Source organism: Dromiciops gliroides, chromosome 1 (assembly GCF_019393635.1).
Source record: "Dromiciops gliroides isolate mDroGli1 chromosome 1, mDroGli1.pri, whole genome shotgun sequence".
NCBI classification, from domain to species: domain Eukaryota; kingdom Metazoa; phylum Chordata; class Mammalia; order Microbiotheria; family Microbiotheriidae; genus Dromiciops; species Dromiciops gliroides.
The window spans coordinates 694,236,918-694,252,570 of NC_057861.1; the positions used below are offsets into that span (position 1 = coordinate 694,236,918).

Consider the following 15,653-nt stretch of genomic DNA (forward strand, 5'->3'; position numbering starts at 1 on the left):
AGTGTCTGAAGCCGCATTTGAACTCAGGTCCTCCTGAATCCAGGGCCGGTGCTTTATCCACTGCACCACCTAGCTGCCCCAAGAGGGTGTAATTCTTTAAAGAGGAATTCCCAAGAACCCCTTTACCAAACCCCCATCTATTTCCCCATAACACCTGCAACCTATTCCCTTCCCCAGGATATTTACTCTATTTTCTATCTTCTTTCACTCTATCCCTCCTCAGAGGATTTGTTTCTGACTGCCCCCTCCCCCCTCCCTCCTACTTTCCTTCAGGGTTAGATTACTCTACCCAATTGAGGATGTTAATCCATCCTTGAGCATAGATTAAGGTTTTTGAGCCAATTCTGATAAATGTAAGGTTCATTCACTGCCCGCTCCTCCTCCATCTCTCCCTCCACTCCATAAGCCCTTTCCTGTTTCTTTCATGTGGGATTTCACCCCATTCTACCCCTCCCTTTCCCCCTCCCCCAGTGCAATCCTCTCACCCCTCAATTTTAATGCCTTTCCTCTGACATCCTGGCTCGACCCTGGATCTCATCCCTCAATTTTACCCTAACGATGTCATCATGGGGCAGCTAGGTGACATGGTGGACAAAGCATCCACCCTGGACCCACGAGGACCCGGTCCCAGTCACAAGACACTCACCTACTGCTCGACCCTGGGCCATCATTCTCCTTTAATTTACATGCTATATTGATCTAATTTTGTTTTATTCTACTCGTATAAGATCAGTTTTGTGTCACTGCTTATTTTAAAAGCCAGATATTTCTGCCAAAAGAAAACAAAATAAAATTTGCTAGGCCTGGGAGAGGTTGAAGTTAATGAATCACTTGAACTCGGGAGATGTGAGCTGCAGTAGGGCTAAAGGCAATCATGGGTCTACGCCAATATGGCGAGCCAATGGGAGAAAGGGTAGAAGGGAAGGGGGAATTTGGCACCACCAGGAGGGATGAATCAGCCTAGGTCAGAAACTGGGGCTTTCATACTAATCAACAGCAAAATCAGGCCCAGGTCCTTGAGTAGCTGGCTGTTGCACTTCCAACCCACTCTCAAAACATGTATTTTTAAAAATTGCTTCCTCTCTGTAGTCATTACTTTCTATGCTGTAGTCCAAATAGAAAAAAAAAAAAGTCAGTCCACCATTCCTAGCACAGTGGAACCACTGGGACATTTTTTGTGGTAGATAATTGCCAATAACTATGTTTTAGATGAGAAAGAGGTTCTAAAGCCCAACTAATAATGGGTCCAATTGACATTTCTTGAGCACTCATTTTGTTTCTTACACACACACACAATACACAAGCCTTTGGAAATCTTAATAAAATTTTAAGACACAGAAAAGACTAATAAATATCTGCAAAGACATATAGATATCTTCTGAAATGAGTTGGAAGCTATTACCCTACATATAATGATAAGTATTTTCATCCTTCTAATTTTACTCAAAATGCATTTTTATACTAAATTAAAAATATTAACATTTATCCTATTTAGGGCTAAGCTCTAGTAGGTTCTAAAACTTACTGAAGATATTAAATGCAAGCCTGGTGCCAGATGACACTATTCTGAGTCCAAGGACCGGGCTGGCTTACCAGGTGATTAACTTCTTTCACCATAGCAACTCATTAAATGGATAAAATGTTATAAAGATAAAGCAGGTATGATTACATTTTGCCTATCTGGATCTTTGTGATATGGCAACCTCCCTACCCAGAGAACTTTTCAAGATCCAGGAACAAAGCAAAAAGGCCTTTGAGTAGCAAAATACAACTGATGCTCCAAAGTGGCTCAAGTCTTTATTCAAATTTAAAATAACTTGTGTTATCTAGATCGGGTTTGCAAACCCACAAGATGAAGGTTGAAAACAGGAAATTAGATGGGGGATAGGACAGAATAGGTAGGCAAAGACAATTTTTAAAAACTAGACAGCAAATGATGATGATAAACTGTATTGTGATGTTTAAAATCTAATGTGGGTCCTAACCTGCCCCCCCAGTTTTTTGGGGGAAACTGGCTAAGGTTTACTGATAAATTCAGCAACAGTTTAGGCTTTTAAGGATTTATTAAATAGCAAAGACAACACATGGGATCCTGTAACACCAGAAAAGTCTATCTACTTTCTACTTTTGCTCTGTCTGCCTTTTCTCTGTCTCCCACTAAGCCAAAGTCCCAAACGAAAAGAGATCCTCCTTTTCTCCATCTGCTGCCATGTGCCAGTTCTTGAACGAAAAGAGAAAATCCAGTGATCCAGACAGCTTCCCAGTTCCTGTCTCCCTCCCCAAAAGGGGAGGTCCTTCAAGCTGATTGGTTGAGGGTGGTCTCCTGTTGATGTAGTAGTCCACAGCCTCTGAGAACAACACTCAGGGCCAGCCAGGTGTGGTCTCCATTTAATCATTCTTAAGTAGGTTCTGAATCAGTTTCTCAGTCTCACCCAATTCAATCAATTCTAAATCAATCTTCAGGTGGAGCCCCTGGGTGTCTGCCAAATCCCATTATTTTATCACAGTATGGTACTTTGGTGGGCTATTGTGAAGAAAATTCTTTGTCAGGTATAAGGTACTATATAAATGTTATCTATTATTGCTGTTGCAATAATCAACATCATGGGTTTATTATAAGGAAATCTCTCTTTAAAGTACTATATAAATGTAGATTAGTATAAAAAAAAAATCAGAAAAACCTGGACTTATATGAGCTGATGCAAAGTGAAATGTACTGTATACAAAGTAACGGTAATATTATAATTTGATCTGCTATGAATGACTTATTTTCAGCAATACAATGATCCAATGATCCAACTCTGAAGGACTTAAGAAAAATGCAATCCATCTAGAGGAAGAACTGATGGTATCTGAATAGGTTGAAGCATATTTTTTGTTAGTTCCTTTTTCTAAAGGTGTGTGTGTGTGTGTGTGTGTGTGTGTGTGTGTGTTTTCTTTCACAACCTGACTAATGTGGAAATGTTTTGCATGACTACCCATGTATAACTTATATTGAACTGCTTGAGCTCTTGGGGGGGGGGGAGAGAACTTGGAACACAAAGTTTTAAAACTCAATGTTAAGGGGCAGCTAGGTGGCACAGTGGATAGAGCACCGGCCCTGGATTCAGGAGGACCTGAGTTCAAATCCAGCCTCAGACACTTGGCACTTACTGTGTGACTCTGGGCAAGTCACTTAACCCCAATTGCCTCACCAAAAAAAAAAATATATATATATATATATAAATAAATGTTAAAATTTGTTTTTACATGTAATTTAAGAAAAATAAAATTCTAAATAAAAGAGAATAGAAAAAATAGACATCAATATAAACAGCAGTTCAGTCTAAGGCCCTCTAGCATAGAAGCCAAGTAGCTATTTATATCAAACCTTCCATACTTTTATGGGTATCCATCATTGTATTTTGACATAATACAAAAATGGATGATCACAGTGTTTACCTTGAGTCTAAGAACGGTTAAATTATGTTCAGGGCCAGGAAAGTGTGTAATACATTTTTTTTTTTTTTAGTGAGGCAATTGGGGTTAAGTGACTTGCCCAGGGTCACACAGCTAGTAAGTGTTAAGTGCCTGAGGCAGGATTTGAACTCAGGTACTCCTGACTTCAGGGCCGGTGCTCTATCCACTGTGCCACCTAGCTGCCCCATGTGTGTAATACATTTTAGAAAGAATTCAAAAAAATATGGTTCCCATAAAAATTAATTATGGAACTTCAAGGTAAGCTTTTTGAAAATTTGGCTGACCACATTCATTCCTCAAGGGTCTCAAAGGGTTGGCATTTTCTTATGTAATTTCTAAAAAAACTTACTGGACAATAAGTACCAATTAACATGACTGAAAAACTCAAGAAATTCAATTGTACGTCTGATTATCAAAATATCTTTTGGGAAATTAGGGTAAAAGATCTTAAAAGGAAAAATGAAAATTTTAAGATGAAGGGAAAAATTTATAGAAAATATGCTATATTAGTCATATGTGTCGATGAATTTTTTTTTCTTTTGGTGAGGCAATTGGGGTTAAGTGACTTGCCCAGGGTCACATAGTAAGTGGTAAGTGTCTGAGGCCGGATATGAATTCAGGTACTATTGAATACAGGGCCAGTGCTCTATCCATTGCGCCATTTAGCTGCCCCTGTTGATGAACTTTTTAAATAAAATTAAGTACTAAAGCAGTCACAAGAACCCCACCAGTCTGCCTAGAGGAATGGTTATTGATTTACCTTTTCCAATTTGTTACTTGAACTGTTCCTTGTGGCTATTACTAACCTTCACTAGCTTCCTTCATTTCATTACAAGCATTTACAAATGAGCTCTATCATCTTCCCTAAAAAGTCCCCTGCTGTCTTTTATCTTCCTTATATCTTCTATCTACAGCACTTCAATATTTCAATCTTCTAACATTTTCCCTTATAGCTGAAATGGAAAATCTGACAGAAAATCAAAATGCCTATCTTCCTCTAGGCTAAGAAAAAGTATGTAAATTATGGCAACCAATTATTTCTCATTCAATAAGGATGGTCGGGGAAGTTCAGATTCTTGTAAAAGTTATTTTAATTCAGACATTGAAAATACCAGGGAGGTAAACCACATAAGACAAAATTTTTACTAAGTGAACAAAGCCAACACCTTCCCAACCCCAAACTTGTCCATCAAGCTTGAAGCAGCAAACATCTTCCAGAAGTATTCAGCCACCACTGTAAAATAAAATTTTTTTAAAGTTTTGAATAGATAAATTTTACTTTAATCAATCAAAATAAAGTAATTTCAGTTTTTCAGTGTCATTCATTCATTCATCATTTATTGAGCATGATAAGCTACAAAAAAATCAATTTTAATAGCCAAAAGGTAATTTATAGATCAAGACTGGTATATCAGGGCAGGGGAATGCTAATAACACAGTATATCCTGATTTTAGCAGTTTCTTATAATATTGTTATAGATTTAAATATGAACTAAAGAATAAATAATAGAGTAATGTTACGGAAAATGGATCTGCCTGGAAATGCTGGTAAAATAAATTATAGAAAGTCAGAGACATATGGATAAATTGTAGATTATGGGGAAATAATATCCCTTTTCTGTCTGCCTCTTTTTACAAGGGAAGAAGCTGTCTCCTGGCAAAAAGGTCACCATAATAAAACTGGCCTATAAGAAGCAGGTCTATTCTGCTGTTAAAATAAGTTTTGAAGTTTAACAACACAAAAATATAGTTTGTGCTTTTATTATAAGCACAAGAACTTGAAATAACTGACATGTAAACCTGTTAAGACTTTACATATTATCTTCAGGAAATGATAACATTTACCTGTTACTGTATGTAGGTAAATTTGGCATTGTCTAACATACCTATTTTTCTAAGATACACTAGTGACTCTTTTAGATTTGTGTTAAGCTTAGTTCTGAAATCAAATGTTACCTGTGTTGTGATGCTACTGATGCATCTCAAGTCCTGCTAACTTGTTTGTACTGTTAAACTAGCATATGCTCTTGTCTAACCTTGAAGAATAGGCATGGCAGCTTCATAACAGAGAATAAGCTATTTTGCAAGTATTTTAGGACTTGTAATCATTCATGGGGACAAAAACTATTCAGATGAGTTCAATAAACTGCCTACTTAACTACCTTTCTAATCTTACAAGATTAGATAGCTGGCCCTATCTTTGAAGGATATCCGAAAGAAGCAGGTTGTCTTTTCCCTCATCCCCAAACCAACAAACACACAAAAACCCTGGTTGAATAACTGCAAAAGGACACTTAATGGACTGATAGATAATGTCCTCCAATATATGGAAGAAATCTCCAGTACTGTGCCAAAAAGGGGGGGGGGGGAGGAAGAAGCATTAAGAATTATCTGTCCTGTTCAATATTTTTTCCTAGTGATTTCCAGAAAGATATGATATACCCATAAAATTTTCAGGGGAAGCTCATCACTCAATGACAGGATCAAGAATCAATAACCTAAGGCTTGAAATTAATAAAATGAAATTCACCAGGCAAAAATGAAGCCCTATGTTTAGGTTCAAATAAATAAGCTATCAGGATGTTTAGTGTGGAAAGAACTGTCTTCTTTCAGTGAAAATATTTATGGGTTTAAGTTCACTAACTACAATCTCAATATGAGCTAACAGTATAATAGCCCAAAAAAAGCTAACTTAATCTTAGTTTATATTAACAGAAACACAGTATTAAGAAATTGAAATAGTCCTAATATATATTGTCATAGTCAGACTATGGTACTGCATGCTGAGTGCTATAAAAAGTGTTACATTCTTCAGGGTATTGACAAACTGGAACACATCAAGAGATGGCCAATATTAGAAGCTAATGTTTATATGGGGTACTAAGAGTTGGCAAAGAGTTTTACACATCCAACAGCTGAAGGAACTAAGAATAAATATCTGATGGGCTTATTATGAAGAAGACTTATTTGAGAACTATGTATCAATGAGCAGAAGCTACAAGGAAGCAAATTTTAGTTCAATACAAAGTAGGATAATGATTTTGATAATTAAAAGAACTCATTAACACAGTGCTTTAAGGTTTACAAAACACTTTTCCCACAGCAATCTTGGAAAATATAAGTACAAAAAATATCCCCATTTTACAGATGAGGAACCTGAGGCTCAGAGAAATAGAGTTTTACCCCCTGGTAACACAGCCTAGCTAGTCCTAGCTCTGACACTTACTAGCTGTGTCTCACTGCTCTGAGCCTCATTTTTTTCTCCTGTCAATAGGGAGGGTGGACTAGATGATCTCTAAAACCCCTTCATAGTGTCCTTTCGAAGGGTAAGTGTCAGCCAGATAGTTTGAACCCAGGTCTTCCAACTCTTTTTTAGCATAATGGTAATTGCTAACATTTATACATCTGCTTTAAAGCTTGAAGCAGCTTTCTATTTATTATCTTATTTGTTCTTAACAACTCTGAGGTAGGTTCGCTTATGATCTCCATTCTATAGATGAGAAAAACTAAAGGTCAGAAAGATAATGTTGGTCCTGTGATCACACTTAAGACTTGGAGGCAAGACTCCTATGTCAATATGCTTTTCATTACTCCAGGTCTCTCCTTAGTTCTAACAAAGTAGTGACCTTTAAGTGAATAAGGAACAGACCACTTTTTAAGGAAGATGACCTCCCTACCTTAACTAGAAGAGCTTTGATAGCCAATTGTCAGGGATATTGTAAAGGAAACTGTCTTGCACAGTAGGTTAGGCAAGGTGATACCAAAGATCCCTTCCAACTCTGATTCTAGGATCACACATTAGTTGCCTTTCATTTAACTCATATTAGAAATCTATATAGCATCTACAGTCACTCATCTGTCAACATTTACAACATGACCTCTATAATAGTGATGCATTAGTCTGTTTGAAGTAGGACAAAGTACTTGGTATGAAAATTAAATCTAAAATATCTAGTTGTAATCTTTCAGCAGACTGATTATAGAAAAGGAAAATTATCAATATGATAGTTATAAAGGACAATGGAAATTTATTACATATAAATCCCAATAGTAACAGCTGATGTATTCATACTATTGCACTAAGAAGTCACTCTACCTTTAACATGATGGAGTCAATTATATAGCACATAACTTAAAAAAAAAAAAAAAGATTTTTGTAGTATACTCTTAAATTATTGGTGCCTAGGGGGCAGCTAAAGTGGTGCAGTGGATAAAGCACCAGCCCTGGATTCAGGAGGACATGAGTTCAAATCCAGCCTCAGACACTTGACACTTACTAGTTGTGTGACCCTGGGCAAGTCACTTAACCCTCATTGTCCTGCAAAAAGCAAAAAAAAAAAAAAAAAACCACCACCACCAACAACAACAAAATTGGTGCCTATTAGCAAGATTACCTTTCTCATCATAAATCAAAAAAGTAGACTTGATAATATTCTATTTGCAGGTTCTTAATGTCTAATGGATGAATATAAGGCAATATTTTTACGAGTTATACAATGTTAAAGGCTCATAGGCTTTAAAAAATCCTGACATTTCACCCAAATATTTACAAAATTTAAATATACTTACAGGAAAAAAAAAACACAAAAAATCTTATGACAAATAGGAAAGGTCTTTGAGAATTGTAAACTGATTTGTATGTTATTTTAAACTATAGACTACACATAAGAATACCAAAAAAATCCTTAGTTGTACCTAGTTAACTCAAAGAATTACAGATTTAACTCCAACTAAGAAAGTCCATTCGATAAAAGTTACTTACACAATGATGTTATTAATAGGGATATGGATCAATTTAACAAAAAAACCAATGAATCCCATTATAGCAAATCCAATTGCTGTTGCCATAGCGATCTTCTGGAATTCTGTAATTAAGAAGATAGATAATTTATTTTATTTTATTTATTTTTAATTGCATAATGGCAAAAAAAAGATCAAGTATGATTTATATGACATGACTAGCAAACAGATTCCCTCTTAAATGTATAAATTTAAATAAATGTGGACATACATTCAAAAACAGTCACCCTATTAAAGATGAGAGAAGATGGGGATGGTCAATATTAGTGGGATTATGAAAAGGCAGGCACACTAAAAACATGCTATAGGTGGAGCTGTGAATTTGTCCAACAATTCTGGAAGCAATGGGAAATTATGCTATGAAGCGACTAAAATCTCTATGCGTTTGTCCCCAGAATCCCAACATCTAAAATGTACCCCAAGGAGTTAAAAGTTAGAAAGGTCCCCTATACAACAAAATATTTAGAGCAGCATTTTTTGAAGTAGCAAAGAAGTGGAACAATGTAGTTGCGCATGGACTGGCAGGATTGGTTTAACAAATTGTACATGAAATGTAATGGACTATTATGAAGCCATAAGTGATGAAGAATATGAATAATACAGAGATGCAAGGGTAGACATAAACCAATGAAAAGGGAAGTGAGAAGAACCAAAAAAATGATAAATACAATTACAATGCAAATAAAAAGGGGAAAAAAAAATTAAACTGGATACTGATATCTGATCCCAAAGGAGCAACGAATAGATCTCTGCCTCCCTTCTTTGCAGAAACAGCAAGATTATGGGTGTAAACCACTGGACATACTATTATATTCTGTTGATGTGATAGTTTTGTTTAATTACCTTTTTTCTCTTTTTTATTCTGTTTTATAAGGCATAACACGTTTTGGTCCTAGGACCCTTTTTACACTCTTAAAAGCTGAGCACCACCCCCCAAAAGAGATTTTAATGCGAGTTTAGATATTGATATTTAGCAATATTAGAAATTAAAATGTCTTAGTATTTTGATGAAAATAGTGTTGATCTCATGGACTCCCTGAAAGGGTCCCTGGACCACTCTTTGAAAACTGCTGTTATAAGGGATAACTCTAAGTGGTAGGAGAAAATGAAGATGACATAATGATGTTTGCTCAATTCATTAATTAGCTTTGCCATAAAACATCTGCAACTTAAATACAAATATAATGTTCCTATTAGGATTAGCAGATAAAGTTTTTACAATAAACACCACATAAATCCACATGATTGTAATTTAAAACACTAAAAAATAAATTGGGAAATGAAAGGAAAAATGCATTACTTTAGGAAAAACTTTAGGAAAAATCAATACTAGTTTGAAAGATTGGTAACGATGAACAAAAAGATGAGTTTGGATTAGTATAATTTAGGCAAACGATAGGCACATAACTGATCATCAATAAATATAATTTTCTACTTTAAGAAGAAAGAATTCATTGATAGAACAAGTTCCATTATTCATTCATTGTTCAATCTGATGTGACTAAAAAAGCCAATCAATTTAAGGTCCTAAAGGATAAGAAATATGGCAAGTAGCTACTTTTTTAAAAGAAAATTTAAAAGCTAGAAGACAAAGTGATGAGTTAATGAGAAGGAAGAAAACTAGCACTTTACATATAGAAAATAGAAAAGGCAATCTTTCTTTTATGCTATAATGTTGCAAACTAAAAGAGGTTTATAGATGGGGAGGGGGGGTGGAGAATGTAGGCACTTGTAAAACAAGTAAGTACTCAGGCTAGTAATAAATACTCTGTCCCAATTTGAGATAGTAGTTACACCAGGGAACTTTACAAAAGAGAATGAACTGTGTTAAAAAGGAATTATAGAGACAATAATGCCAAGAAAATTCATAAAGAAAAAAATACAAAGAAAGTAAAAAACAAATATAGGAAGGGGTAAACAAAAGGAAAAGTTAAGTGACTGGCAGACTTTACCTTTTCTATCTGGCTTGGTACATCTTTTGACAAGCCGAATTGAGTCCTTCACAAACTGCCGACTAGGTTCAACAAATTGCATTACCTGATCCATGACTATCTGTTTAAACAAAGACACAGTATAGTATTAAATTAGTTGTATGTCAAACATCTGCTCATTTGGTTAGATCATATTACTAAAGAGGTCACAATTAGAGGGCCGATTAAGCTTGAAAAAGATATTTCAAAGATCAGAATAGAACTGGAGGTACAGTTGCAACGGGTTCTCCACTCAGGACCATATTTGCAATTGCCATTAAGAAAACCAGCAACGCTGACGAGACAAATATGACAATTCATTTCAACAAGCATTTAAAAAAAATTTCAACAGGCCTACTTTTTTTTTTTTTTAAACCAGGCCCTTCTCTTCCCTAGGTTATATTGAGGCAGCTAGGTGACTCAGAGACTAGAGCACTGAGTTTAAATTAAGCCACAAACACTAAGCTGTATAACGTAGGGGCAAGTTCCTTAACCTCAGTGGGCCTCAGTTTCCCCCTCTAAAATGGGGATAATCACACCTACCTTGAAGCATCTTGAGGATCAAATGAGATATCTATAAACCACTCAGCATGATAGGTGCTATGTAAATGCTTATTTCCCTAGCCCCATTAAGTCCACAGAACTCAAGTATACTTACAGTATAGTGGGAGGCAGAAAGAAAATGAGAGAGGTGGCAGGGAGGCAGCAAGCCTGGAAAGGGAGGTAGGAAGCAGGAAAGTCTCTTAACTATCTGAAGGGTTCTTATGATGATTATGCAAAATAACAACTGATATATAAAACAATGCTCCCAGTAGATGGAGAACAAAGAGTTGGAGTAAGGAAATGAGTTTGAAACCTGCCTAAGATACTTACTGTCTAACGTAAGCAGGGACAATCACATAACTTCTATGTAACTGTTTACTCATCTGTAAAATGGAAAACTATCACCTGTTTCACTGGAGGATTAAATGAGTTAACATATGCAAAGCATTTTTGTAAACTTTAAAATGCAATAAAAACGATAGTCATACCGTTATTATTAATGGTTTACAAAGCACTTGACTTACATCAGCATAGTACAGTGGGAGAAACACTAGATTCATAGTCAAGGGATCTGAATTTTAATTTGGTTTCTGAACACTGCCAGTGTGACCTTGAGCAAATCACTTCAGATAACTCTCTGAATTTCTTTCCTCATCTTTTGAATGAAAATGATGTACTAGAGGACCTCTAGTCATCTTCCAAGACTAAATTTCTGATCAACATGTTTCTATCAATTATTATTCTAGAACACACTGAGTCAGCAATCACATAAACGATATGGGTAAAGAAAAGTGTGAGATAAGTTAAACCATCTCCAATGTACTGAACAAAACTAAAACTACAATTGAGCACATTTTTACAAGGAGCAAACTCTGAACCTGCTGATAAAATTGTTAAGCTCACTAGCCTATTTCCTTCATCTCTAAAATTGGGGAGGTTGAACTAGATAACCTAACAGGTCTCATCCCACTCTAAAACTATGAAATTAATAGATTATAGACTTTACCTTTTAATGACTTCTAGACAGATTCCATTATCTTCTTAACAACTAACTGCTACTAGCTCTGTGACCCTGGGCAAGTCACAACCCTCAATGCCCAGCAATAACAAACAAAAACAAAAACCCACAACTAACTGCTAATTCTATTTAATTTGTAGTTGAAATCTGTGCCCCACCCCACACATACACAATCCCTATAAGTGCTTGAAGCAATGATTAATCACTTAAATTTTAGAGGTATCCCTATTAAAGGGTAGGATAAAGGGGCTTTCCCCCCTTCCTTTTCAATTAAAAAATGTCAAAATACATCAAAACATGCCATAAACACTTAAAATAAGAGCATTTTTGTAACCATAATCCTTATTTCAATATAAAGCCTCTTTCAACTATCTTCAGTTCTTTTGTTTTTGTGAGGCAATGTAGCTAAGTCACTTGCCCACGGTCACAGCTATTCGTTCTTTCACTAGATTATTTCCTTCATGCATCTTTATTATTTTTGCAACCATGGGCGAGGCACTTAACCCCTGAACCTTAGTTTCCTCAGCTACAGAATGCGGATAACAACATCTGGCTCCAGTATTTGTTGTAAGGCTCAAAAGGATCTATGTAAAAAGCTTTGCAAACTTTAAAGCAGGATATAAATAAATGCCTATCTTTCCCCATTACCAATGCAGATCACAACTTCTCTACAAAGTTATCGGTCTTAGTTGCTACAGTTAAAGAAATTCACCATCCTGTGCCCAAATTGGCCATGAGCCTCTCTGAACTTAGGCTGATAGTCCATTTCCAACAAATACAACTATTACTACTGTTACTACTATTACCACTACCACCACTACTACTAGAAGCTTTTCTAGTTTGATATGGTAGGAAAGAGGCAAAACACTGAGAATTACCAGTCTAAAGAATTGGCTGAGGCAAGTTTATGTAACCTGGGGTTGCTAGCCTATCCAAGGCTTGAAGCCTGGCCTCCATAAAAATCACACTGTATTTTATATACGTGTGTATGTATACATACACACACACACACACACACACACACACACACACACACACACACACACACAAAACCACATGTGCTGTTGTTCAATCATGTCCAACTCTTTCAGACCCATTTTGGGATTTTCTTGACAAAGCTACTTAGGTGGTTTGCCATTTCCTTCTCCAGTTCATTTTACAGATGAGGAAACTGAGGCAAACAGAATTAAGTGACTTGCCCAGGGTCACACAACTAGTAAATGAGGCCAGATTTGAACTCAAGAAGATGAGTTTTCGTGACTCATGCTCTATCCACTGCACCAAGTAGCTGCCCATACATATATGTATGTATATGGATGTGTGTATATATACATATGTATATGTAGCCATGTGGCTCTGGGCAAGTCACTTCACCCTGTCTGCCTCAGTTTTCTCATCTGTAAAATGAGCTAGAAAAGGAAATGGCAATCCATTCTAGTTATCTTTGCCAAGAAAACCCCAAATGGGGTCAGAGTCAATCAAACAGGGCTGAAATGACAACAACAAAATATACATGTGTATGTGTATGTATGTATATACACACACCCCATACTATATGTATAGTAAATCATTTTGCATTCATCACAGATAATATAATAAATGCAAAGTAGTTCTATTTTGTGTATATAATCGTTCTATTAGTTTAAGTGTTTTTTTCCCACCCAAGTACAACCCCAAATCCTTGACTGTTTTTGTCCTTCTATGCTCAGAACCTAGGGAAAAGAAATGCCTGGTTAAAAAAGAAAAAACCAATAGACTTGTTGAACTTAAAAAAAAATGCTTGTTGAAATGAATTGAATTTTGGAATACCCTGTCCCAAGGGACACCAAGTGTAAATGTTTGATGGGCAATATCTTAAGATAAATGAAAAACTCGGAGTTCAATCCATTGCCAACGAATAAGTGCTGCGTGGCAAGAACTTCAGTCTGGAGTCGTCCTTTCCAGGGAACTCCAAAGCAGAGATCTTGAGCACTGGGAGAGAGAGACCTCAGAGACCATGGGGTGCAACCCCCTCCTCCATGGGGAACTAAGTCTCAAGTCACCTGTGGGTTCATTGCAAGAAGCCAGAGGTCTTGGCACCCGCTACGCTCTTTTCCTGTACATGACTACCCCACCCCCTATGACACCCAGGGGGTCACCCCGAGGTGCCCCTCTCCCCCGCCCGCCCCCGTGCCCGGGGGTAGGGGCGGCTAGCAGCCAGTCACCCCACGGCTGTACCGTGGCTGGAGACGAAAGTTCCCAAGGAAGGCACACCCCACAAAGGGACGCCACAGAGGAGGCCGAGAGGGCGGCGACCCAGGCCTGGGCCCGGAGCCCCCAGCCCGGCAGCAGCGCGGACCGCTGGTGGCCGCCCTCGCCCTCCGGGCCGCAGGGCGGCGCGGAGCGGGCTCTTCGCCGCCACATAGGGCCGTCTTGCCAGCGAGACCGCCCTAAGGGGCCGAAGCCCCCTGCCCCCTTGCGCGTGGTAACGGCAGCGCCCGGCCCCTGCCGGGAGTTGGAGATGGAGGCTGGGCCGGGCCGGGACAGGGTGGGGGAGTCCCTGTCTACGGCACCGCCCGCGAGCCACGGTCTCGGGCAGAACCGGCAGCTCGTGGCGGTGGGCCCTCGGCCCAATGCGCTTCATAAAACACCGGCACGCGCGGGCCTCGGACCCTCCCGCCCCACGAGACACCCTCACCTGCACAACCGATGCTCCAGATCCAAAAGACACGTAACCACTCGGAGGAAAGCTTACTACCCGAGGAGGAACCGGAAACTGTCAGCCATACCCCCGCCCTCCCAACCGGGTCACTGCTCCACCCACAGGCACGCTTGCGCAGACGCAGAACGAACGCCTTGCGTGCCTGCCCACGCAATTTCCCGGAAGCTTGTTAGTACAAACCAGTTGTTGGGGACGGGTTGCTGTGGCAACTCTTCGGACTCGCCTACTTATCGTCCCTTAGTCAGAACTTTTCCGTTTCGCCGTCTCACCTTCATGAAGTTTGGCTCCAGGCAGCCTCCGTTCTCCTCTCGCTCCCGGCTGCCAGCCGAGGCTCAGCTAGCGTCTGAATCTCGCAGGATTTCGCGGCCACCATTGTTATTCTTGCTAGCTGGGTCCTTAAAGGAAACTCTCTATTTGGGGTCGGGATCAGAAAAGGGGATGCTGGGACCCCTCTCTTTTCTTGTCGTCATCTCGGTTCTCGATTTCCCAAAGCCTCTCTCCGCCCGGGATGGTCCCGTCCTCCCCGTTATGAAGCTGAGGGATTCAAGGCACCCTGCCCCGAGGGGCGTCTTTGCTTGCCCGCGTAGGGGGCAGATCAGGATCCGGGCTTTGAGCTTCACTAACGGAAGAAGAACGTCCGGAACCCTTGGCCTGGGCAGGACAGACCGCGCAGAGATGCCTCACTTCATAAGGCCATCACATGAAAGCTAGAACGAACACACTGGAGGCTCCCAGTCCAATCGCCTCAGTTTACATACAATGAAACAGGCCTAGAGAGGGGAAGGAAGGCCGGCCAGCTAGACTCAAGCATTTATCAATAGGTGCCTGGCACTGGCCTAAGGAAAGGAAGGGAGGGTTCCTCCCGGGCTGCAGTAACCTAAGAGGAATGCCCTGATGCTCTGGCTGAACTAATGGGATCATGCAATATTAACTAATTAAGCAACTCTTATATGCTAAATGCTTGGGATAAAGCAAGCCACCCCCCCCCCCCAAAAAAAAAGCTGGCCCCTGTTCTAAGGGAGCTCTCAGCCTAATGGGAGTAGACAACATATAAATAACTACAACAAACCATATACAGGATAAATTGGAGCTAAGTAATACCACAAAGCCAGCGTTAGCCACACCGGAATTCATAAAACAGTAATAGCTTTGGAGCTGGAAT

At 38.9% G+C, this 15,653-nt stretch overlaps 1 protein-coding gene across 1 annotated transcript; it reads right to left on the reverse strand.

The window, feature by feature from the left end:
• Window positions 1-4,532: 4,532 nt before the first annotated feature.
• On the reverse strand, window positions 4,533-14,606 carry SEC61G (SEC61 translocon subunit gamma). The gene is made up of 4 exons (XM_043978894.1): window positions 14,468-14,606; window positions 10,212-10,311; window positions 8,222-8,324; window positions 4,533-4,693 (listed from the first exon to the last, which is right to left on the reverse strand). Exons 2-4 carry the CDS (start codon window positions 10,303-10,305, stop codon window positions 4,684-4,686), a joined length of 207 nt encoding a protein of 68 aa, XP_043834829.1. The 5' UTR covers window positions 10,306-10,311; window positions 14,468-14,606; the 3' UTR covers window positions 4,533-4,683.
• Between the last annotated feature and the right edge of the window lie 1,047 nt (window positions 14,607-15,653).

Coding starts and splice junctions, on each gene's coding strand:
- SEC61G (XM_043978894.1), bottom strand. CDS start 10,305: ATGGATCAGGTAATGCAATTTGTTGAACCTAGTCGGCAGTTTGTGAAG. Junction 8,325..10,211: donor TACCAAGCCAGATAGAAAAG/GTAAAGTCTGCC, acceptor TCTTAATTACAG/AATTCCAGAAGATCGCTATG.